The sequence below is a fragment of the Sus scrofa genome, chromosome 4 (genome assembly GCF_054392235.1).
Source record: "Sus scrofa isolate SSC_HxYL_T2T_F1_AM1 chromosome 4, Sscrofa_HxYL_maternal_Yorkshire_Landrace_v2.0, whole genome shotgun sequence".
NCBI lineage: Eukaryota > Metazoa > Chordata > Mammalia > Artiodactyla > Suidae > Sus > Sus scrofa.
This window is the reverse complement of record NC_139386.1, coordinates 110,706,552-110,732,211: the sequence shown is the minus strand read 5'-3', so window position 1 is coordinate 110,732,211 and position 25,660 is coordinate 110,706,552. Positions and strand designations below refer to the sequence as shown.

The 25,660-nt window shown below is 37.7% G+C and overlaps 2 protein-coding genes across 5 annotated transcripts in view; one reads left to right on the top strand and one right to left on the bottom strand.

Moving 5' to 3' along the window:
- Positions 1 to 971: 971 nt before the first annotated feature.
- TSHB (thyroid stimulating hormone subunit beta) lies at positions 972 to 6,699 on the top strand. Of its 2 annotated transcripts, XM_005663554.4 has the most exons (3): positions 972 to 1,110; positions 5,760 to 5,922; positions 6,365 to 6,699. In XM_005663554.4, exons 1-3 carry the CDS (start codon positions 1,052 to 1,054, stop codon positions 6,617 to 6,619), a joined length of 477 nt encoding a protein of 158 aa, XP_005663611.2. In that variant the 5' UTR covers positions 972 to 1,051; the 3' UTR covers positions 6,620 to 6,699.
- An 11,115-nt stretch (positions 6,700 to 17,814) lies between these two features.
- Positions 17,815 to 25,660, bottom strand: part of TSPAN2 (tetraspanin 2) — a 39,144-nt gene continuing 31,298 nt past the window's right edge. For all 3 annotated transcript variants that reach the window (XM_001927979.6, XM_005663555.4, XM_085023511.1), the window contains 3 exons: positions 24,869 to 24,940; positions 21,635 to 21,718; positions 17,815 to 19,124 (listed from right to left, as the gene is read on the bottom strand). In XM_001927979.6, coding sequence (XP_001928014.2) covers positions 19,059 to 19,124; positions 21,635 to 21,718; positions 24,869 to 24,940 — 222 coding nt within the window. In that variant the 3' untranslated portion in view covers positions 17,815 to 19,058. The remainder of the gene's footprint in view (positions 19,125 to 21,634; positions 21,719 to 24,868; positions 24,941 to 25,660) is intronic.

Sequence of the window (25,660 nt, the reverse complement as noted above, 5' to 3'; positions counted from 1 at the left end):
AATTTGGGCAACTCAGTTCAGTGTGGCTGAAAAACATAGGAAGCAGAGAAAATATTGAGGAGATGGGGGAGGGTGGGAGATGATGAAAGATAAAACAGATTCTAAGAGACTTTGTAAATAATACTAAGGAATTAGAAATTTCTTACTGAGGGCAATGGGATAGTCTCATTGAACTTTTGGCATATTTTGTTACAGTAAGGCAAATGGGTTTTAAAGGGGTAAAAATTGAGTTATAGCTATAGAATGGCAAAAAAGTGAATGCTGGTTCTAAAAATTCAGTAATTATTTATTCATGCACTCTCTCAGCCACTTATTTATTAAACAAATATAATAATTGCCCACTATGTACTAGATGCTATAACTAAATATTTTAAATAAATAAATGTTGAATTATTATAAAATAGCTACTATAGCTAGTAAATGACAGAACCAGGATTTGCTCTCAATCAGTTTGACATCTCAACAGGTTTGGCTGTTTACTTACATGATTATTGTTTCCTACATGTAAATTTTATTTGTTCTTTTTTAAATCCAAAAAAGACCAATAAGATATTTTGATATAATTTGGGGGAAATTTTAATCAGTAAGATATATGCCAATTGCCCTGCATTACCATAAAGGTGTTGCCTTTGTTTTATAGATGAACAATAGTTTTATATATCTCTAAATGAGCATTTAGGTAAAATTTGGGGTGCTCAAGATGCAAATAAATTCTCATCCCCAAGACCTACTTAGTGGCTGTTAAGGGTTTTTTGTTTGTTTGTTTTGATTATTTTCTCCTTCTGTATATGTCTTTTAAAATATTAATACGTACTAATAAAGGAAGTATTTTAAAGGGTAATTTTATTTTGAAATAGGAGAAAAGGAAAATTCATGCTGCAATAATGTCAGAGTTTCCAGAGGAAGATGTTGTGAAATTGTTTGTCTAAACACATTTTATTTGGGGTTCAGTATGAATTTTCAATAGATGTTTTTCAGATAAGAAAGCAGTAATTCAAATGTGATTTTATAAACAAGAAGATCAGAGAGGAATTATCCTGAAGGGTATAAAATGAACCAAGAGATTTTAGTCTGGGTCATTACAGCATCAGCTCACCAATGCAAAGTAAGGTAGGTGTCTGCATTGAGAAGTCTTTGTGAAATGAAATATTATTTAAAATTTTTTTCATTTTCATAATTTAAGAATTTATGAAAAGTGAAAAATGCTGAATGATAATTTGCTTTGATAGGCTCTAGAAGTTCTAATTATTGCTCCAAGACTGTTCAGTGGTGGGTAAAGATGAATGAACTACATACATAAGGATAAGAAAATATACTGCTGACATCAAAGAAGGTGAAAGATTGGTCAATTCCCTAATGAAGGCTGATTGAGATCTTATGGCCTTCCTTTCCTATTTACATTTGATTTAAATATTTGAATAATCTGTGTATTAAATCCTATTGGTTACTAATGGTTATCTTTGATGATAATGTATTTCTGAGAAAACTTTGAGTAAATTCAGTTTCAGGTACCTGCAGAGGTAATTCACTTTGTATTATTTTAGTTGTAGCTAAACACCCTTGGATACATTTTGCCTTTTAGTACATTTTGCTCTCTGGAAAAATATATCGCTTTAGTGAATTTCCTGGATTGTTCACTGGGTAGGCTATTGAGCTTTTCATCCTCCACAGTAAAGGATTTGGAGAGAAAAGATTGGTGAAGGAAGTTGGCAGAGTAGCGAGAAATGTGTTTAAGAATGTAGTGAGAACGAAAAGATGAGAGAAAATGTTGGGTAAAGGGCAAAGGAAAGATATTTTGGAATAAGGAAAAATGTTAAAAGTATAGACATGGCATTGAAAAAGACATCTCTTATTTGTTACTTAGGGCCTGAAATCATATACTTCTGTGTTTGGGTACTCAGTAAATCACTATGATGATTTTAAAAGAGGCAGTTAAGTTGCAGAGGATGAAAATCCAGGTGACAATAAAGGAGAAATTGTGGCAGATTATGTAGGGTGGTATTAACTAAGACTAATTTACATATGTAGTGTTATATAGTTACATAGTTTTCTGTAGCATTCCAAGTGCTTCATATATATTGTTTTTATTCTTGTTATGATACTAGGAAGGAGTATATGGAAAAATGAAGTTTCATGTATATTAAATTTCTGTTACACACAATTGCAATAAAATCTGGAAGCAGAATTTTAGGTCACTAATTCTTGGACTAGGGATCTAACACTAATTTATCACATAGAATCATAGTTTATTTGTGCTTCTTGATGATCTTCTAGCTCTAAGCCTTCTTTTTACAGCTGAAGAAATTAAGTCCCAGAAAGATTCTGTGGGTGAAGTTTCACTATTTACAGTAAAGGAGAAAAATTATTCTTACTTTATTTATTGTTGCAGATAATTTACTTTTAATTTTTCTTTTTATTAGAGTTTTAAGAGGAGCTTGAGAAAAGTATGGAGTGTCCATAATGAATATGAGAACAATGGGTAATAAAAGTTCCAAAATTTTTTATTTCACAATTTTCAAAAAGAGTTAGGTATATTTATCTCTTTCTGTTTTGCAAATGAGGAATTAAGGCCTAATAGAGTCAATATTTTCATTGACTCCATAGATCCATGGGAGATTTTGAAACAGAATTCTGTTCCTTAACTTTAGGACCAGCATTCTTAGTACTAGGTCACCACATATCTATTTTATGTAGATCATAGAGCTAAAATTTAAAAGATGTGAAGTTAATTATTTCTTATGGCAAAATCCAGTAGCTGGCTGGCTACACAGGCATGAACCATATGATTATGACAAGTGAGTATTTTATATCACTTACTAAGTTGATACTTTTAAGATCTTGCAGAGGATCCTCTAAATCTGTGGCTCTAAAATAATGGAACCATAGAGGGAGCTCACATTCGTTAAGCACTGAGAAAACCTGATTCCATGAGCAAGAAATTCTTATATTTTTGTTCCCTAATTGAAATACCAGAAAGCTGCAAGGAATGCTTGAATATGCAACATTTTATTTGAAAGTGTTTACCAAAAAACCCTTCTTAATGGGTTAGTTCATTTTTTGTCTATATAGAAGAAATCTTTGATTATTATGGTTATCTGAGTCATAATTTCAATTCTTTCAGAGCACCGAAAACACTATATACTTTTTGGTAGACACTTGTTTTTATTTATCTTGAGTAAATATCTAAAAATGGAATTGATGGCTCATCAGTTAAGCGTATGTTCAATTTTATAAGAAACTGGAGTTCCTGTCGTGGCTCAGTGGTTAACGAATCCGACTAGGAACCATGAGGTTGTGCGTTCGATCCCTGGCCTCGCTCAGTGGGTTAAGTATCTGGTGTTGCTGTGAGCTGTGGTGTAGGTTGTAGATGTGACTCGGATCTGGCATTGCTGTGGCTCTGGCGTAGGCCTGTGGCTACAGCTTTGATTAGACCCCTAGCCTGGGAACCTCCATATGCAGCGGGTGCAGCCCTGGAAAAGACAAAAAAAAAAAAAAAAAAAAAAAAAAAAGAAAAAAGAAACTATCAAACTGTTTTCAAAATGTATTTATATACTTTACAATCCCATCAGCAGTATAAGAGGGTCCTAGTTCCTCAACATCATCACACTTGGTCTTATCAGTCAAACAAAAGGTGTTTTTATTTTTAGTGTTCATAGTTATCTCTTTTCACTTGACTATCTGCCCTTGAAGTCAAAGACCATAGCTTATGCGGTTTGTATCTCTCAGTGCTTCTTTCAAATGCTCAATATATGTTTATGTAATCTATCTAAAATTCTCATTCTATGAATAGGAGACTGTTGGAATGGCCACTGCTATCCAGAAGTTGACATTCGAACTAAATACCTGGTAGCTCGTTGACTGTGGTTTCATTTTCTTCTTCTTTTATTTATTTATTTATTTATTTTGGCTGCACCCATGGCATGTGGAAGTTCCTGAGCCAGGGATCAAACTCGCACTACGGCAGTAGATGGAGTCACTGCCGTGACAATACTGGATAGTTAACCTGCTGTGCCATAGCAGGAATTCCTAGTTTCATTTTTTTTCTTATGAGTTGATTAAAGATAAAAATTCTTGTTAACCGAGGCTGAGGAAGTTTTAGTGTATGCAGTGATGCTCCTGAGATACTGATAGATTTGAGAAGAATCTTGATCCATTTTTGATTTGAATAACAAGGTTTAATGAAGGTTTTTTTTTTTGCTTTTTAGGGCTGCAGCTGTAGCATATAGAAGCTCCGAGGCTAGGGGTCGAATTGGAGCTTCAGTTTCTGGCCTTCGCCACAGCCACAGAAATATGAGCTCTGAGCTATGACCTATACCACAGCTCATGGCAATCCTGGATCTTTAATGCACTGAGCGAGGCCAGGGATCGAAACTGCATCCTCATGGATACTAATTGGGTTCATAACCTGCTAAATCACAATGCAAACTCTGAATTATAATTTGTTTAATAGAATAATAAAGCAAATTTGTGTTCAAAGTTAATAGTACTCCATTAAGATGTGTATTTTCTTTTGTGACAATGGTAGTTGAGAAGGAAAAAAAAATCCAAATACATGTAACTGTACAGTATTTCTAAGATGAAAAAAACTTCTTAATCTTTGAAGTGATAAACCTACATCTAAAAGTCTGAAACTTGATTACCCTCTCTCAGTAGCAAAACTTAAATAATAACTCATAGCATTATCCAGCTCATTACAACGTCCAGTTGATATTGAACACACTATTCATCAGCCAGGCTCTACTGAGATGCATGCTCTCCTTCCTGAGACCCAGTGGGTCTTCTCTTGTCTTGGATGAAGCCACAATTTGTGTTACTTTCCTGGCTATCTTTTTAAGATAATAAATTCTGTACAACTTATTAGTAAAATAATTTTATTTTTCCAACTCTATTTTTTTCAACATTAAAGGAATATCCTAAGGGTTGAAGTTTTTCTTTCTTTTTTTTCTTTTTTGGCTGTGCCTGCGGCATGCAGAAGTTTCTGGGCCAGAGATCGAACCTGCACCACAGCAGCAACTCAAGCTGCTGCAGTGAAACATTGAATCCTTAACCCATTGTGCCACCAGAGGACTCCAAGAAGGGTTTTTGTGTGTGTGTGTGTGATTTTTTGGTTTAGCCCTTAATACCAGTGGTAATTTTAGTTGACATTTTTAGAAATTCCTCTAGCCTCATCTTTCTTGACAGAATCATATATAAGATTATTTGCATTGAGCTAGTACTGAAGTTTAATTATACACTTTCTTGGTTTCTTTGCCCTTTCTTATTATGACCAGTTTATTGGCCTTTCAGGCTATTGAACCAAAGTTTTTAGAAAACTACATTTCTGGGAAAGCCTTATTGAAGCCTATTAACTCACTTCTTATAAAAATAGAGGCAGGTATTTCAACTGCTTCCATTGAATGAGTTATCTCATACTTAGTTGATATATGTGCCCCTGTCACTTTTCTGTTGTGGTGTTTCGGGCTTGCCATTTCATTGCCCAGTGGAGCTAAGTGGTACTTGCAAGCAGGACCTTCACTATGTGAGGTCCAACACAATGGTGTTTTTGGATCATAACCACTTCTAAGTGTATAAAGAAATGTTATTGAGAATATTAACTACATAAAAACTCCTAATATAGGACCTAGGACAAAGGCATTCAATAAATACATATATTTATACACATACACACATGTACACACATTGTAGATCTTTCCAAATGTCCCTTCTGAGTACCTTAAAGGATACATGTAATAGATTCTTTAATTTTGTCTTTGATTTAGGATGACTGCTATCTTCTTGATGTCCATGCTTTTAGGCCTTGCATGTGGGCAAGCAATGTCTTTTTGTATTCCAACTGAGTATATGATGCATGTCGAAAGGAAAGAGTGTGCTTACTGCCTAACCATCAACACTACCATCTGTGCTGGATATTGTATGACACGGGTATGTAATTCATCTCTTCTTTTAGCTGTAAATTAGATACACATAAACTCAGTCCATTTATATCCAGAAAGAAAATGAGATAAACCACAACCTCATTTCCAAAATCTAATGGTTATTGGCTCCCTAGAGGTAGAATGTGCAGGTTACAATATCTACTCCGCACAATAGGTACAGATAATTTTATAATAGTTTTACCTCCAAAATTTATTTAAACTTTATCTTGTTCTTATGATAGAAGATAAAAAGAGAGAGGGTATCACTTTTGTCTCTATGGGACTTGCTGTGGATTATGTTGAGTTGATATTGAAGAATGGAACTAAGGAATCCTCCAGTCCTATTTGTGACAAAAGAATATAAGTGAATTAATTTTTATCTGTTTCCATTATCCATATGTTTCCTAAAGTCCCGTCACATTATGCTCCTTCTTTTATTTCTTCCTCAGGATTTCAATGGCAAGCTGTTTCTTCCAAAATATGCTCTGTCTCAGGATGTTTGTACATATAGAGACTTCATGTACAAGACTGTAGAAATACCAGGATGCCCACATCATGTTACTCCTTATTTCTCCTACCCTGTAGCTATAAGCTGTAAGTGTGGCAAGTGTAATACTGACTATAGTGACTGTATACATGAGGCCATTAAGACAAACTACTGTACTAAACCTCAGAAGTCCTATGTGTTGGAATTTTCTATCTAACTTCAAGAGCAATGTAATTTTCATTCAGTTTAATGTGTTTACCTGGAATAAAACTAATAAAATATCAATATATTTCAAAACACCTTGTGTGCATTTGAATACTGTTTCACCCATACTCATGCATTAGAGAGTTTAAGGGCTTTAGAAGAAAGGGTGGGTGAAAGAGGCTTTCCAGTTCATCCAGAGGTGGTTTCCACATGAAGTGGCAGAGTGCAAGTAGAGTGGAGAGCAGGTTCATGAAATACTAAAGAAATCCAGCCTTAAGTATGCTCTCTTAACAGAGGGCCACGAGGTTTGTCTTGACATAGAAAATGAATATGGGAAAGCTACAGAGTAATGTGATCAGCATCTGAAGGAACATCAGGGTACTGGAGACACCTTCTTCCAAAGGCTGAAACAGGGCTGGAGTGGAGGTGGGGAGTAAACTATATGTGAAATCTGCAATACACTACTTTATCCTGTCATTCAAATGCACAAGATAAAACTTCACCAAAACTCAGTAAACAGTATATTCTAATCTCTTTAATTTAATTACTGTGGTAGGCCAACTGACTTATGAAAGTTATACTCCAAAAGCCGAGAAAAGAGGCCACGATCATTTTACATGTAGAAGTCTAAATCCTTTGTAGTCTTTCAGGTAATATGAGACATTTTCCAGCAACTTGTACTGTTTTTGGCTTTTGATGTCATGAAAAACTAGTATGATTATGAAAGATTTTAGTAATAAAGAGACTGCTAAGGGACTTAACACTTAGAGAGGAATCATCCTAATTTCTAACCTAAACCTTCAATATTGAAACACTGTTTTCTAGTAAATGTGCTTAGTAAGTGGTTTATTTTTCTTTTCCTTCCTTAGGTACTCTTTCATGAAAGTTTGGTTTCAACAGCTGCATGAAGTGAGACAGTCCTAGTGCCCTGCATACTTGACCTCCAAAAGATGATTTCTCCTATATTTGTCCATTTCTCTCCATCCATATTGCTGCCAGGGTCAGTTGCCTTTGGTATATCCCACAGTCACTGGTTGCGTTCATCTGCGTATCCTGTAAATGTTTGAAGGCTGACAGTGCCCAGGGGATGCTAAAGTGATGCAGATGGATTATTACAAAACCCATGCTCTGCTGATGGGAGGGAATAGTTGTACATTTATATGCAAAGTCAGGAATCCACATTATTCTTACCTTAATATCTGAAATTGATATTAGCATGGTCTCCAAATATTAATCTGGGGCTTTCAGTTCTCATATCACTTGATAACATGGACACTTAAAGCTGAAGGATTATAATATCCCCTCTAAAAACTGTGTTTCTAATATAGATCTTTGATTAATGAGTAAAATGTCTAATGTTCAAACCTAACTGGCACTAATCACATATAACTTTCACATAATTTGAAAAATATTTTCCAAAGACTTGAACTATGAAAAGGCTGTATGGTTCAAGGAGGACAATTATAGATAGTCCAGCTCAGAAAACATTACTTAAATGGGCTTCCTCAAACTTCAGGGAGGAGGCTAAGCCTGGACATGGATGTGGTGGGCTGTGCAATCATGGGCCATAGAACCCTAGAGTGGTTGCATCAGAGACAACTTGTTTCCTTCCACTGAAGGCAAACCATTTAGATTGGATACATATATAAATTCTATTAAAATACCTTTGAAAGTGAAGTTGTTCAAGACAAAGAATCCTTGGAAGAGAGCTTCGAAATTGGCATGACCAACAATTTGCCTCAGCTGGAGCCCAAAACTTTGGTATATGGAGATACTGTTTTGAAAGTTATTCATATTCCTTGGGTTTAAAGTGGGAGAATGAATAGAGAACTTAGAAATGGGAAAGTGAAGAATTATTGCTTGCATAAGGAGAGAAGGATGGAAATTTTGGAACATCTTCTGAAGTGGTCTTTAAATTCAACCTGAAGTTTAAAGGAGTCAGGTTTTGGCAGAGGAAGTTTGAGATTCAGTGCTTTAAAAAGAGTCCCTCTTGTTTCTTATTTGACTTTGAAATATAAAGAGTTGTTTCACAACTAAATGGATTTGGTATTAGTGTATCAACAATCTCTGCTTTTCTAATGGCCAAACCCTTTAGAAGTAAGTGAATGTACTAAGGTAATATACTGGTGGGTAACAGTGCAATGCTGCTTGGTAATAGGATATTCAAGTAATAAAAGTTCTCTTTTAGAGGGAATGTACCTCAGCATATTTAAGGCCATATTTGCAAGCCCACAGCTAATATTATATTGAAGGAAGCTTTTTCTTTAAGATCAAGAGCAAGAGAAGGATATTCACTCTCACCATAGTATTGGAAGTCCCAGCCAGAGCAAGTAGGAGAGAAAAAGATAAAAGACATCCAACTATAAATGAAAATATAAAATGGTCACTATTTGCAGATGGCGTGATACTATATATTAGAAAACTCTAAAGACTCCTTCAAAAAAACCTGTGAGAACTAATAAATTCAGTAAAATTTCAGGATACAAAATCATACACAGAAATCAGGTGCATTTCTATACACTAATAATAAACAGAGAAATTAAGAAAACAATCCTATTTATTATTGCATCAAAAAGAGTAAAATACCAAGGAAGTGACTTGTACACTGAAAACTAAGATACTGATGAAAGAAACTGAAGAAGACACAAATAAATGGAAAGACATTCTGTGCTCTTGGATTGGAAGAATTAATATTATTAAAATATCCATAGTACACAAACAGTCTATAGATTCAATGCAATCTGTATCGAAATTCCAAAATCCCATTTCTCACACAACTAGAAAAAACAATTTTAAAATTTGTATGTAATTACAAAAGAACTCAAATAACCAAAATGATCTTGAGAAAGAAGAACAAAACTAGAGCATCATGCTCCCTGATTTCAAACTATATTATAAAACTTTGGGAATCAAAATAGTATGGTAACGGCATAAAAAAGATACTAAAATCAATGAAACAGAATAGAGAGCCAAGAGATAAACCACGCATATATGGTCAATTAATATACAACAAAGGAACCAAGACTATATAATGGGGAAAGGACAGCATCTTCAATAAATAATGTTGAGAAAACTGGACATCTGCAAGCAAAAGAATGGAACTGGACTACTTTCTCACACAATAGAAAAAAATCAGCTCAAAATGGATTAAATAATTAAATGTAAAACCCAAAACCATAAGACTCCTAGAAGAAAATGTAGGCAGTATGCTCTTTGACATTGGTTTTAGAAATATTTCTTCAGACGATGGGGAAAAAAAAGCAAAAATAAAAATAAGATAAAATAAACAAAAGCAAAAATAAATACGTCAAACTTAAAAGTTTCTGCACAGCAAAACTATTAATAAAACAAAAAGGCCACTTAAATGGGAGAAGATATTTTGCAAATGATATATCCAATAAGGGGTTAGTATCCCGAATATATAAAGACTCATATAACTCAACATCCAAAAAAAAAAAAAAAATGGGCAGAGGACCTGAATAGACATTTTTCCAAAGAATTCATGCAGATGGCCAACAAGTACATGAAAAGATGCACAATATCACTAATCTTCGGGGAAATGCAAATAGAAACTACAATAAGATATCACCTTATACCTGTTAGAATGGGTATTATCAAAAACACAACAAATAACAAGGAGAAGAGGGAACCCATATGATCTATTGGTGGGGTTATCGATTGGTGGATCCATATGGAAAACTGTGTGGAGAATCCTTTAAAAATTTTAAAGTAGGAGTCCCTGCTGTGGCATAATGGGATCAGCAGCATCCTTGGAGCACTGGTGTGTAGGTTTAATCCCCAGCCTGGGACAGTGAGTTAGGGATCCAGCCTTGCCATGGCTATGGCTTAGATCTGATCCCTGCCCTGGAAACTCCATATGTTGTGGGGTGGCCAAGCAATTAAAAATTTTTTTTTGAAAATAGAGCTACCATATGATCAAGCAATTCTATTTTTGGATATTTATCTGAAGAAAATGAAAACATTAATTAAAAAAGATATGTGCACCCCTATGTTCATTGCTGTGTTATTTATAATTGCCAAGATATGGAAAAAAGTGTCCAATGATGAATGAATGGCTAAAGACGTGGTAGATATATATACAATGGACTACTACTGATCAGCAAAAAAGAAGGAAATCTTGTCATTTCTGATAGCATGGATGGACCCTGTCTATGTAATGTACAAAGTGCAAAAGTCAGATAAAGACAATTTCCATTTGATTTCACTTATTTGTGGAAAAAACCACAACAGCAAACAAGCTCATAGATACAGATAACAGATAGGCAGTTGGCAGAGGTGGAGAGTTAGAGGTGGGCAAAGTAGATGAAGGGAGTCAAAAGGAACAAACTTCCCATTATAAAATAAATAAGGCACGGGGATGTAGTGTACAGAATGGCAATTGTAGTTAATAATACTATGTCGCATAGTTGAATGTTGCTAAGAGAATAATTTTAAAAGGTCTTATCATAAGAAAAAATATTCTGTAACTATGTATGGTGATGGTTATTAACTAGACTCATCGTGGTGATTATTTTCCAATATATACAAATATTGAATCGTTATTTTCTACACCCGAAACTAATGTAATGTATGTCAATTACACCTCAATTAAAAAATGTTTTTAATATAAAATATTACCCCTCCCCCCTTGGTTGAGCAGCAAGTCTGAATTTAAGTGCAATAAAAATTGCTCTACTATCTTTTAACACAACTCTGTCTCACTTTCTCTACTTCTGTTACCCTCCTTTCACTTGCCAACTTTGTCTGCCTAGCATCTGTGTCCCTTCTTTTGGTAGTTGCACCTTGATTTTCCTTTGGGGGCTTGCTGCCCCCTCCCCATTTCCAATTCAAATGGTTTGAGAGGAGCTAATGGACATAGGCATGCTACTTAGATTTGGCCAGGCCTGACAGATTAATGAATGGGCATGTGACCTAATCTCTTTCGGTAGGAGTCAGTCTCAGGGCTTTAATTGTGAATGTTGGACAAAGAGGAGTGCTTGGCCTGTGGGAGTTCCCAAGCTGCTAGAATGGGAGCCTAGAGCCACTGCAAGTCGTCTTCAGCATCTCCTAGAAACAGCCAGCCCAAGAATACAGCCAACTCAGAGGAGAACTAAAGAGTGAGGGCAGGGAGACCTATTGATGTCATTTGAACCTAATCTGAATCCGGCTTCAACCCTTAAAGAAATTATAACTTTCATGTTCTGCTTAAGCTGGAGTTGGGTTTTGAGACTTTTTCAACTGAAAAGTACTGACTGATTCAGCTTCTTTCCCACTGGTTTCAAAAAGTTTTCCTGGTTCCAGCCTTCATTTCCTCTAGGACCTTGCTTTTTCCTCTTCTATCTTCTCTTGCTTCCTGTTTATGGATTCCTTTTCTTCCATATGAAGTATCCTCAAATTGCTTCTCATCCTTAAAAAAAAAAAAAAAAAAAAAAGCAAAACCAAACAACTATCTCTTGACTCTGTGAAACCTTAGTTGCACCCCTCTCTCCTTGAATCCTTATTCAGATTCTTTGTGAAATAGCCCTGACATAGTATCTTTGGGCTGCCATAACAAAATAACAGACTAGGTAGCTTATAAATGGCAAAAACCTATTTCTTATTGCTCTGGAGGCTGGAAAGTTCAAGGTCATGGTGCCAGCATGGTCATATTCTGGTGAGAGCACTTTTCCTGTTTCACAGCTGGCTTCTTCTCACTGTGTCCTTACTTGGTGGATGGGGCAAGGGATCTCTGTAGGGTCGCTTTTATAAGAACATCAGTCTCATTCATGAGGGCTTCACCGTCATGACCTAGGCACCTCCCAAAGGCCCCATCTCCAAACTTCATCACATTGGGAATTAGGAGGATTTCAACACAGAATTTTAGGGATAAACAATCAGACCAGTGCAAGCCCATTACACTAGCCATTTACTTCCTCACTCTTTCTCTTCTTAACTCGCTATGATTTGGGTTTCACTCACCTTTCCTAGAAACTATTTTCAATAAAGTAAACAATGACTTGCTAATAGTCCAATATTTAGGACACTTTTTAGTCCTAAATTTCTCTGACCTCTCTGCTTTCTTGAAGGGACCAGTGGAGGTTACATGCCTGGAGTCACAAAATAATACATCCGTGGCATTTAAAACCAGTCTTAATAAGGCTGTAGTCAACATTTTCTCCTTTCATGCCTTTTCGTTATACCCTTTTCCTCTAAGATGGCTCAAAATCTATTCTGTAGTGTATAGCAGGCAACAGAAATATGGTTCTAGACTAAACTTTCTTCTGGGAATGTAATTTTGCTTGGTGCTATAGGGGAGAAGATTGTAAACTTTGTGAAAAAAGGGCTAGTGTTGTGATAGTCTTATGTGTCCTATTGTTCTGTGGACACTGAAAAATGTAGAGCATATGAGAAACTTGAATTTGTATTAATTCAACCTTGGTTGTCCTAAGGAATTACACTCATTTCAGTAAAGACAGTTTAGATGGCAGCTACTGAAGGAATGCAGGTAGTTAAGAGACACTCCAATCTGAAATTAAGAAATGAATGGGGAGTAAAGAATTGTTTGGGGTTTTTAATTTACAACAGTAGAGGATTACAATCTTTTAAACTTTAGTTTCTCATGGAGGTCTTAAACATGAGAGATGGCTTACAAATCTGGGCACTACTAATTTATATTGCAGATTTCTAAACTATAGTTCTAGTCCAGACTTCTTTCCTGGGGTTCAGGGTCATTTATCTAGTGCCTGCTTGTATTTTCTCTTGAATGTCCTACAGTCGTCTCCAACTTACATCATTGCTACAATCTGCTTTTCCTCCTGTTCTCCACCATCCTCCAGCTGCCAAGAAACCTGGGCATGATTCTAGTTTCCTCATTCCCTCATTTCTCTTGTATCTGCCTACTTCTTGGCAGAACTTCAATTTCATTAGTTAGAAATCCTCATGACTCTGCCCTTTGCCTTCCAATTGTTGTTTATACCTAAGTAAGTGATCAGTCAAAAGGCTTAAATTTGATTTTATAAAAATTAATTTGACTAAAACCAATCAAATTAATTTGATTTTGTTAAATTAATTTGATTTTGGCGCTAATATTAATAATTAATATTTAATAATTAATTATTATTAAATAATAATTATTATTAATTATTAATAATTAATATTAAATATTAATAATTAATAATATTTAGTCTAATTAATATAAAAATTAATTTGACTAAAACCAATCAAATTAATTTGATTTTGTTAAAAATCTCCCCAATGTAAACATAAGACTTCTTAGTACAGTTTAACAGGGTCCTTTGCCTCTTCAGTTCTTGAATGTCCTCTTTGAATGTTTCCACGCTTTTCTGTTTCGGGGCCTTCCTGCATGTTTTTCCCCAGGTATCTATGTTTTTTCTCTACCTCTATTACTTTTTACAGCTCATTTGTATGGGTTCTTCAGGACTCAATTTAGTGACCTCAAAATTCAGGAAACCTCTCTCAAAATTCATTCTCCCCAGGGTTGAGTGGGTCCACTCGGGGTTAATGAATATCATAGCACTTACCTCATGGTAGTTATATTTGCTTGCATTTTTTCACTCTAAGCTTCTTAGGAGGATAGAGATTTGTCTTGTTTATTTTAGCATATCAGCATTCTTATAAAGAATTTTTTCAAATGTACGAAATATTAGCGCCAAAACAAAGTAAAAAACAATTGTAATATTAGACTGGGTTGCATCTTACAAGGCAGAGCAGGCCCAGAGAAAAACATAGGAACTCTAGCTATGGCTATTGAGATTGTCTTTAAATTAAAACAAGAATTGGGGAGTTCCCGTTGTGGCGCAGTGGTTAACGAATCCGACTAGGAACCATGAGGTTCCTTGCTCAGTGGGTTAACGATCCGGCGTGCCGTGAGCTGCAGTGTAGGTCACAGACGCGGCTCGGATCCTGCGTTGCTGTGGCTCTGGCGTAGGCCAGGGGCTACAGCTCCAATTCCACCCCTAGCCTGGGAACCTCCATATGCCGTGGGAGCGGCCCAAAGAAATAGCAAAAAAAAAAAAAAGAATTGGGAAATATATCAAAAACTACTAATTCAACAAGTGAATGTGTTCAAATAAGTATCTGGTATCATATGGGATTATCTTTAGTTACAACTACTCATGTTTGATTTATAGTTAATGAAACTTGTCAACATGATAATTATAAAAATAGTTATAATAATATTCATTAGTTGCCAGGTATGCTAGGCACTTTGTTGGTTATTTCTTTAAATTTCTTCTATTTACTATAAGTAAAGCCATTATAAATTATACAGGACAAAAACAATACAAATGCCAAAGCTCTGAAAGTGTTTCTGGCAAATTGCTAAAAACTTTGTGAAATCAGCAGAGATTTTGCTTTGCAACATTTAGGACATTTTACTTCTATTTTTTGTGTTCCATATTCTCAGGAGATAACCATCTGAATAGTGGATTCCTGAAATGTGTTTCGTTGTCATTGTTAAAATGAGAATACGAACAAATGATTAAAACAACATTTTGCATCTTTTTACCACTCAAAAACACCTACATACAATACCTCACAGGTATGTTTTATAGAAAAAATTCATGTCAAAAGAAAATAGAAACCTTTTTGTGCCTCTTAAAATATATGTTAATACAAGTTTGATTTTGATGAGTTCAAACTAAAAGATATAGTTAAGTGACTAGTTTCAAGGATCCATGAGTGCTCCCTCCTAGCAGTGGGGAAAATGAGGTTGCTGAAATCGAGGGGCTGGTGATTTCAAGGGAATGGTGATCCAGGAAAGCTGGGGTGCATCTTCTGAAAACTCAGTGGCTGTCCTTGGGACCATGGAAACCACGTTTTACCCATGACACAAAGGGTGTATCTTCCTTTTACTATTTGGTAAACTTATATCAGAAGGGAAAATATGTTATCTCCCCTGGAACCTCATTCTCACCAGGCCAAACCTATTGGTGCTGCTCCCAGGGGAAAGGAGAGCACCTTTTGTTGATGACTGCATGGGAGTTTCACAGGCCTCTGTATCAGTGTGCAATTTTACAGTTGCACCAAAGATAACAAAGGAGCTACTCTGGGGAAGGGAGGTGTAATTTGGGTGAAACAATAGTACGGAATATAACCATATGCAATAACTTTGTAAGAGTGTTACTTCTTCTTCTTCTTCTTCTTTTTGGTCTTTTTAGGGCTGCACCCACTGCACATGGAGGTTCCCAGGCTAGGGGTCAAATGGGAGCTGTAGCTGCTGGCCTAGGCTGAAGCCACAGCAATGTGGGATCTGAGCCCCATCTGCGACCTACACCATAGTTCACGGCAACACTGGATCCTTAACCCACTGAGCAAGGCCAGGTATTGAACCTGTGTCCTCACGGATGCTAGTCAGATTCATTTCCGCTGAGCCGCGACAGCAACTCCCAAGAGTGTTACTTCTAAGTCCAGTTCCCAGTAGTAACGCTATGAAAAGGTTATTACTCTTTCCTTTTTTTTACCACGTTGTTTGAGTTAATTGGTAGTCAGACATTTAGATAAACTGTGTGAAGGGGTGTATAAAGCTATAATAGGATTTTAGGATAAACGAAACAAGCAATTCTAATATATAGAAATTTTAATTCAAAATAAAATATTTCATTAAGAAGTTTTAATTCATTTAATTTAATTAAATGTATGCCTTAGCACCATACATTTAAGAAAATGTTTGGGTCTGATCTCAAATGAGCTCAGGTAAATAGACATGACCAAAAATGTATATGTGTGTATATATTTGTACACATATGTGTATGTGTGTATGTGTATATATACACATATATTCAAAAGATATATATTCAAGATAATACATATATATTGTCAAGATTAAATATATTCAAGATTTTATATATATATGTAAAATTACACACACACACACACACTCTCACTCAGAGGTGAAATTCTCTAATTTTACTCATGGCACATATTTTGAAAAAATTATTCCCAAAAGGCATACTTTAATTCTATATGAACAGATTGCTACTCTTCTATTTTTAACTACTGAAGTTTCTTTAAAGTTAATTCAGATATAGAATGAAACTCGCTTTTATTGAATCCGAGATGATTTCGAGCTGGAAGAAACCTAAGTATGCCCTGGTGCCTGTTTCCTCTCTTTAGGCAGATAGATGAACTAAAGCCACCAAGAGAGATGGAGTGTTTGTTCTTTGCTTAAAATGTTCTATTTCTCAACTGCTAGGGTAGCAACATCTATTTCAAGAAGTGATTTTCTTAAAAATAATCTTTGTTAGCTACGGACACAGTAAAGTAGCCATGCATGATTAAATTTTTAGCTTGCTTCCAATACGACTTTTTTTTTTTTTTCCTAGAAAAGCCTCCTCCAAAGTTCATAGCAGTAGCCAATATGGCAGGAGAAACATGGTTCTCTATGGGAGTGAGATTATTTCAGATGGTTAATTCTTAGCAAAATGTTTGTAGGGGTTCCCGTCATGGCGCAGTGGTTAACGAATCCGACTAGGAACCATGAGGTTGAGGGTTAGATCCTTGGCCTTGCTCAGTGGGTTAAGGATCCGGCGTTGCCATGACCTGTGGTGTACGTTGCAGACGCGGCTCGGATCCCGTGTTGCTGTGGCTCTGGCGTAGGCCGGTGGCTACAGCTCCGATTTGACCCCTAGCCTGGGAACCTCCATATGCCACAGGAGCGGCCCAAGAAATGGCAAAAAGCCAAAAAAAAAAAAAAAAAGTTTTGTAGCATTTTCTTGAGAGTGTACACTTTCCTTTAGTGCAAAGCTAAAGATTTGTATTCTCCTATGAATATAAACTTACTTGGTGTTTCCAAAGTCCTCCATGCTTTTGCTTTTGCTCTTGTGCGGCCTTTTAAAAAATGTAATTTTCAGGAGTTCCTGTCGTGGCTCAGTGGTTAATGAATCTGACTAACATCCATGAGGAGGCCAGTTTGATCCCCGACCTTGGTCAGTGGGTTAGGGATCTGGCGTTGCAGTGAGCTGTGGTCACAGACTTGGCTCAGATCCTACGTTGCTGTGGCTGTGGTGTGGGCTGGCAGCTGCAGCTCCGATTCGACCCCTAGCCTGGGAACCTCCACATGCCACGGATGTGACTCTAAAAAGGAAAAAAAAAATGTAATTTTCAAAAACTCCATGATTTACTAAATGTACCATGTTGTTAAAAATGGGCAGATATGTCAATTTAGATTGCAAATTGGGATTGCATACCTAAAACAAAGCATCAACACCATAAAGAACATGAACATTTTATTTTTATAGAGAACTTGCACAGAAAGAATATATTTCCGTTGTGTCTAAGTATTTTTGTTTCCTTGCTTGATTCTGTTGTATGCACAAAATCTCCTGGCAGAGGATGTTTTTCTTTATTTTGGTTTGGCCAAGAATGCTTATGATATAGTATATTTTAAATGGTGAAAATTGTAGTTCTTAATCTATAAAGAAGACTTCTCTAGGTGAATAAATAAGAAAAATACAAAAATTAGTAAAATATGTAAACTCAAGTTATGAGGTATTTCAAATATACAGTGCCAGTAAAAATTCTCTTTCCCACAATTTGCAACTGCCAGATCTCTTGCTTTAGTCTTTCTATGCTTACATCTGGAAAAACACCAGAAAAGTTTGAGATAAAAGCCCTTTTGTGGATATGATTGTTGCAGTAGTTCAGAAGAGCAGAGTCAGAAAAGGAAAGTAATAAAGCAATATTTAAAAGTCTTTATATAAAGAACAAAAATATTTCCTTAAAAAGTTGTTAAAAGTTCTTTTTGTTTTTTAGTCCTAAAAACACTCAGTTTTATAGGGCACATGATTGTCTCTGTGACACTCTTTCCAGAGCGAGGTTTTTGTTTTTAAATACTAGGAAAGTATGACTTATTCAAATTAGATTTTCCATGCTATATTTAGTTTTATAGATGTGCGTAGGTCTAAATTCTTGGGAGAGTATGTATATAAAAAATCCCAGGAAACCCTTGCACCTAATCCAAACATAATCACTTTTAACACTGCACCATGATCTTTCGATTTTTGTAGCTTGTTGCTTCTGTTAACTAGAAATCCCTGTATTCTCTGTATCTAACTTCCTATGGCCAGAATCTGAGAAACTGATGCACTATCATTTTTTTCTAAATAGCCAAGTTTTAAAAGTTTATCAAAGGTTTTTGATCTTTTTCTGAGAGTTAAATAAGTTGTTCCTCTCACATAATAAGAATCAGAAATTCCCAGCAAATAGAGTTCATTATTTATAATGCATATACCAGAAACACACAGCTCACACATGAATATGCTCTCAGTTAACATACACAGGCATTCACTCAAGGGCTATGCCAGTAATTAGCCAAACATACATACATGTGCAAATGTACAATTGACAGCAAATTATTTTAGATCCTGATGTCCTTTGATTATTAAAAATGAGTCAGGAGACAGCTCCTGTGACATTTGTATGCTCTACATTGCAATTTTCATGTAGAAGTAGCTTCATATCACATCTTGTGAATTTCGTATTGCACAGCAGAGGACCATGCTGAATATCATGCCAAAGATCTGAAACAGAAGGAATCACCTCTTAATGACATTCAAATGATGAAAATTGATTGTAAACTGCTTGGATGTCTAACTCAATTTAACAAGTAATTATAAACAATAATTACTGGTAATAAATGGTACTTTTATATGTTAATACATTCCTATTTTATTATTGTTAAAATATAATAAGGCTCTGCTTTAAGAAAAGGGCTCTAGTTCTAGCTTATGGAGTAGTTCTTAGTAGTTATAGAAGACCAATATACTACTACTACTAATGGAATTTTATATTTCAGGTTCATCCAAGATCTCATTTATATTTTTACTTTGGAAAATGTGTTCATAACCACTAGTTTAAATACACTTGTGGTCTAAATAGTTTTCTATTGTTGGAAAAGCCTTGAATATTTGCCACAGTGACCACAAATGAAAAAATGGGCGTCTCTTTATTCCTGGTTTATTTTTAAGTGCAAATGATGCTTCATTATTTAACTCAATAGTCCTACCAAACCATGAACTGAGGTGTTTGAACTATGGGTGTTACTGATACCTTCTAACTATTAAATACCTCTTTGAGAAGCCAAATACTTGGCAAAACCAATAGCTACTTAAATGGTTTGAATAGAAGGATGTCAAAAGATCCTTCTTGTCCCCAGTCATTTTCCCTCCAATTTTGCAGAGCCTTTGGCATGATATCTGTAGATGCAATGTTTATAAATTACTATCAATGTTGATTCAAAGAAATCAGTACCATAACTTTCTGGTTCTCTTCTCAATCCCATCCTACATCACACTAGGATCTATAAATGCTGAATTTAAAAAGGCATGTATTATCAGTTATTTCAGAAGGGAAAGGGTAGACTGAGGGAATAGCCACAAGTAAGACTCCACGCTTCTGGCTGACAGAACTCAGTACCAGTGTGTGACAGGGGTGACACCTAATGGGCATTTTGTGAACTGATTACACTGTGCAACTCTTCCTTATGCAGAAAACTATGGGTGCTGATTCAAGATGGCCAACAGAGGGCATTTCCCCTTTCCCATGGTTGTAAGGCTAGATGCAACTCCTGCTTTATCCTGGTTGTACTCTAAAGGGATCAGTTCAGAAAGAAACTTTTCAGGCTCACCCTGCCACTGTCATGAATCAGGAATGTCCACTTCTAGAATGCTCATTCCTTGAGACTATAGATGTTGGGAGGGTCTATTTGTTACCTCTGTTATGGAACACTTTTTCAAATCTTCTACCTCAGAACTGTCCTTGGGAAGCAACAGACTGGCCATCAGGCTAGTCCCAGAGCAGGTGCCAAGGGCCTGAGAGAAGCACCTGGATTGGGGGCCCTCGGCATAGTATTTTCAGCCACTGCCCCACCCCTCTGTGCTCTAAATACAGAAAGGAGAATTTTGCGTCCCCTGAGAGCTGCCAATTCATTGATTTCCTCACAATTCTCGTTTCCTCTGCCTTAGCTTAGGCCATGAATTAATCTACATAGGAGGGCTAGAGAGAATAAGTACTATTTAGCATTAGCTATTATCACTCGTCCCCTGGACAATGAAAATCACCTCTTTACTGGCTCAAATCTTAATCTTATCCAATCTTTCTTCCCTCCAACTTTATTTCCACACTGCACTACAGGTCGTTCCAAACCTGAGTGGCTACTCTCTACCTTAAGGCTAAAGCCCATCCTATCAAAAGAGCACACTAAGACCTCAATTACGTGGACCACACAGCCCTCTCCAGTGACATCTCTTGCTATTCCTACCATAGCCTTCTTGCATGCCCTTCTTTTGTACCTTAGAAGTACCAAGCCACCTGCAGGTATGCGGATGCAATATGCTTCACACCCCCACAAATGCTATTCCTTCTACCTGGGTTCTGGGTTTGGGAACACTCAGGTTATATAGAGAGCTAGCATTTACTGAGTGCTATGTTCTAGACACTTCATATGAATTAATTCCTAATAATCCTTTACATGTGTTATCCCACTTAATCTTCACAGCAATCTTAGGAGATTGGTACATTAAAATCCCCATTTTGCAGATGAAGGAATTGAGGCACAGAGAAATTAAGAAACTTTCCCATGATCTCAGGCTTGTGGAGCAAGGAGTTGAATTCAGACAGTGTGATGGCAGAGCTTGCACTATTAATCACTATACTATGTGGCTTTTGCAAATCATGGGTGAGGAGATTAACCTGATATGTTATTTTAAATTTCTAACAAAGGGAGAGGCCCAGAATTAAAAATCGCTTGTCTTGCTTAAGTTTGGTGGCCTTAAAACAGGAAGTTATTGCAGTGATCAACTTAAAGTCATAAGTGGTTTAAAATTGAAATTTGAAATTTGTATCATAATTTAGAGAACTAAACATTGATGTATCTCATTAGTTTTGTTCTTAGATGTCCTACCAACAAACATCTTTGACTTTTATGAGAAATTGCTCCTAAGATACTGCCATATCACATTTGAAGAGAAATAAGATGCAAAGATTCAGGCTTCACAGAGGGCAAAGAAGGTACATTCTGGGACTTTCTCACCGTGAGACCTGCAATTCCAATACCGACAATTCCGACGAGCTGGAGCTTAACACTGATTATGGTCTCAATTTCATCAATGCAGTTCTGTTTTGGAAAAGAAAAAAAAGAATAAAAACCAAAGGTATGTGTGAGTCACTGCCTGGACCCAATCCTTTCCTCCTCTACAGAGCATCCTGTGACAGATAACCCCGTCAGCTTCTGTTCACATTTAAACCATTCCTCCTTGATATCATTCTGATAACTTTAAAGCAAAAATGCAGTCTGGGAGAAAATTATAATCCTCTACTTTTGGTGGAATTTTCCTATTTAGGCCAATGGCTACTTAAAAGCCCTGAAACTTGGCTGGAGGAAGCTATTCTAGGACCTGAGGCACTTAAAAATTGGGGGAAATTGACGGGACCTTTTCTTACTTTCAGCAAGTAAAAAATAAGGAAAATTCCCCCAAGTAATAGCTTCTTGCTTTTGGATGGTCGCTTATGGTTTAAAAGACTTGCTACACACTTGGTCTGATTTACTATGCAAGGTACGCACCACCTAGTAAGAAGCTATAAAGTCTGTACATGTTCAAACTTAACCAAAAAAAACCAGGTGTCAGGAGTTAGAGGACTGTTCTCTTCTATGGTGGCTGGGTTGAGTGGCCGTATTCTTTCATCTGTGCCCCGTGGAGACCTGTGCAGGGCAGGTCTAAAGAACCTCCATAGGAAAACTGGATGGGGCAGAAAAGATCACTTGTAATTGTAATTAATTTCTCCTGCTTCTGTTTGGTCCTCTTAAGTTCAGAGGTAGTCTCTCAACCCAATTTTGCCCTTTGGCTACCCAGGTCTTCTTACTTGACAGTGGTGAGCTCTCTCTTTCTTTCTCTCTTTTAATGGCCATGCTGTGGCATATGGAATTTCCTGGGTCAGGGATTGAATCTGAGCCACAACTGTGACCTGTGCTACAACTGTGGCCTCACTGGATCCTTAACCCACTGTGCCGGGCCGGGGATGGAACCCGCGCCTCTGCAACGACCCAAGCTGCTGCAATTGGATTCTTAACCCACTGTGCCACAGCGAAACTCTTGGTTAGCGCTCTCTAATATTCACATAAGCTGTATGAAACGCTTACCACTATCCTCACATCTATAATACTTCATTCACTCAACAAACATTTCTTGAGCATCTACCTTGCATCAGTTACTGGAATGGTGTGGTGGATATGGAGATAGTAAGACATGGTTTTTTCCATCCTTGAGGAGCTCAGAATTTAAAGAAGGACACAGACTCACAAAAATAATTACAATACATTCTGGTAAAAGTTGGAGAACCACGGCTCTAGATAGTGGCTCCTTTGTTCGAGTCACCCTGTAGAAATTCTTCCAGTCTCTGTCTCCTGCACCTAAAAATGTACACACCCTATCCATCCAGGACCAGGCGCAGTGAATATACAAAGTGAGCAAGGCACACCGCTCCTTACTCCCTTTTCTCTCATCAAAGCCAAAGACGTGCCCTTCTCTGCTGAAAACTAACCCCTTTACTGGCTCTGGATCTCATTCTCTCATCTCTCCAAGAAACCTGTGCTGTCACTTATCTCCTTTCCTTCCTACACATTCAGCTTCTCTTTCTCCATTGACGTTTCCTCTCATCACCTAACACCATGCTCACATTCTTCAGTCTAAACAAACACAAATCCCCTCCATTACTGTCCTCTAGCTCTGCCCATGTCCCCTCCTTTCTTTCACAGCTAGTTTCTTTCCGTGAAAAACAAACTCAGCAGTAAGATGAGGAAATATGAGAACATGAGGGACCATCATATAGACGCTTCTAGATTCCACATTGTTCCCCACATTGTTTTTGTGCTTTCCTAACCGCTGAATGGAGACTGCATAGCAAACATCATTATGGATCTTCTAAGCACCAGATCCATGTTGGATTGTTTCCAGCCTTTATTTCCTTGTCCTCTTCTCAGCATTTGACTTTACTGATAAATCATCTCCTCCTTCACTTCCCAGGAGCACTGTCTCTGGACTCTCCCTGACTCTGACTCTTCCCTCAGTCTTGTTCTGGCTGCTTGTTCTCACCTAACTCCTTAAATGAGAGTATTGCAGCCCACCTTTCCTTATTCTACATGCTCCCCCTAGGCGTTCCCATCCACTCCTGCGCTTCAGCCACCACTAATATGCTGGGATACCTACACTGTGTCTTCAGCTCAGAGTACCTGTAGGTCCCTCAGGCACCTAAGGTGCAAAAACTAACTGAAACTGAAGCTGTCGTCTGCTCCTTTCTTTGTATTCATGCCTTTACCTTCCCACTCTGCCCAGGGGAAGTCTGAGGTCATAGCTACCTCTCTTTCACACCCCACTCACACTCAATCAGTCACCAAGCCTGTACATTCTACCTCTGGACATCTCTGAATCTGTTGCTTCCATGCCCTGTTTGTGACTTGCTCTAGTTCCTCATCCTTTCTTACCAGGGTGACCCCAAGTACCATCTAGGTGGCCTCCCTTCATTAGTCTTCAGCCTTCAGTTCTACCCATCACACCCAGCAGTTCAAGTGCTCTTTCCACAATGCAAAACTGATTATGTTAACCCTCTGCTAAAAGCAAGGGCTTCCCCAGACTTCCAGGTGTAAAATCATGCCTTGCCTGCCTCTCCAGAAATCCTCCTCACTCTTCCCTCTATGTTTCCTGTGCTGCTGCAGTCCTGGAGTTTCACACTATCATGCTTCTGTTCCTCATGCTTTGGGGGCCCAGAACGACCTTCCTTTGTCAAAATCAGCTCAAGGATCTCATCCTGTGCCAAGCTTTCCTGACTCCCCTGTGTCTCCATTGTACTCTGTGCAGACTTCAGGCACAGTACCAGCTCCCTTGACTAGTCCGCGAGGCCACTGAGGTAAGGACCATGTATCTTTCAGAACCTGGCATAGTGCCTGCCATATAGCACTAATATAGGAAGCATTTATCTGTGTCATGACACCCATGGAAGGGTGGGGGCAGCATTCTTAAGGTACATGCCCCTGGCCCTGGTGAGCCTAATTAATGCCACTGCATTTGCATCATTACTGGCAAATCGGCACACTGTTATTCTGTAGGGTACCAGAAGACTGGGACACAGCATTGCTTTGCTTATTTTACATATAGAATAAAGCTGAGGCACAAAAGCCACTGGAAGAAGCCCCCTAGAATCACAACCCCCACCCCAAGGGCAAGAACTGTTTTATACACAGTCACGATAGGAACCTGGTAGAGAAGCTTACCTTGTGTCCTAGGAGTTCCTTTGGGCAGGTGGGTTGGACCTGTTCAGAGCTTTCTTTTCCACAGCACTGAAACTAGAGAGGCAGAAAAGAGTTTTTAGGACAAGGAGGGAGAAGCAGCAAAGCAGCTCTGAGGCCCATCATTGCTGCACTGCAAATAGCTATTCTGAAGAGAGTGTGAAGAGTCACAGAGTCCTGCTGGCAAAACAAGAAAACGACTTCACCAAAGTTGTCCAGGTTTTATGATAGGAAGTGACTAAAGGCAACCCAAATGAGGCAAGAAGCTAGCTGTCAGTGTCTGTGTTAACTGCTGTTTTTCAAACAGGAGTTGGGTCTTCAGATTCTTTCAGCCCTACTGAGTAGCTAAAGTATGAGCTTCAGGAAAGGCTCATTAACTGGGGACAATCTGGGACAGACAGGAGAAGTGGCCACAGAAAACCCCAGCAGCTAAAAGACTGGCCATCCAACAGGTGTCCTGCCTTAGGGCTGCCCTTCAAAGACAAAGGAACATGTGTGCTGCTTGACGTCCCTGGGGTATCTGAGGTAGAACAGGATAAATAAATGGTTGGCAGCTTCCAGGGCAGATCTGTGACAGACAAGAACTGGGCTACCTGGAAACACCTGGCCAGAAGTTCATAGCTACTTCTTCATGTCACAGTGGTTGAGAAATCAGGATGATCCTGGCCTGGCCCCTCTGCCCTGGAAGCCTTCCTTGATGAACTGTGTGTGAGCTGAGAGCACTGCACTGACAGCCCATTCCCACAGGGAATCCCAGGAAAAAAGGAGTGTGCCTGT

What these genes read in the sequence shown, in the direction of transcription:
- TSHB (XM_005663554.4), top strand. Translation starts at nt 1,052, where the DNA reads ATGAACCAAGAGATTTTAGTCTGGGTCATTACAGCATCAGCTCACCAA. An exon ending in GCTCACCAATGCAAAGTAAG is followed by an intron (nt 1,111 to 5,759) that starts GTAGGTGTCTGC and finishes TCTTTGATTTAG; the next exon opens with GATGACTGCTATCTTCTTGA. An exon ending in CTGGATATTGTATGACACGG is followed by an intron (nt 5,923 to 6,364) that starts GTATGTAATTCA and finishes TTTCTTCCTCAG; the next exon opens with GATTTCAATGGCAAGCTGTT.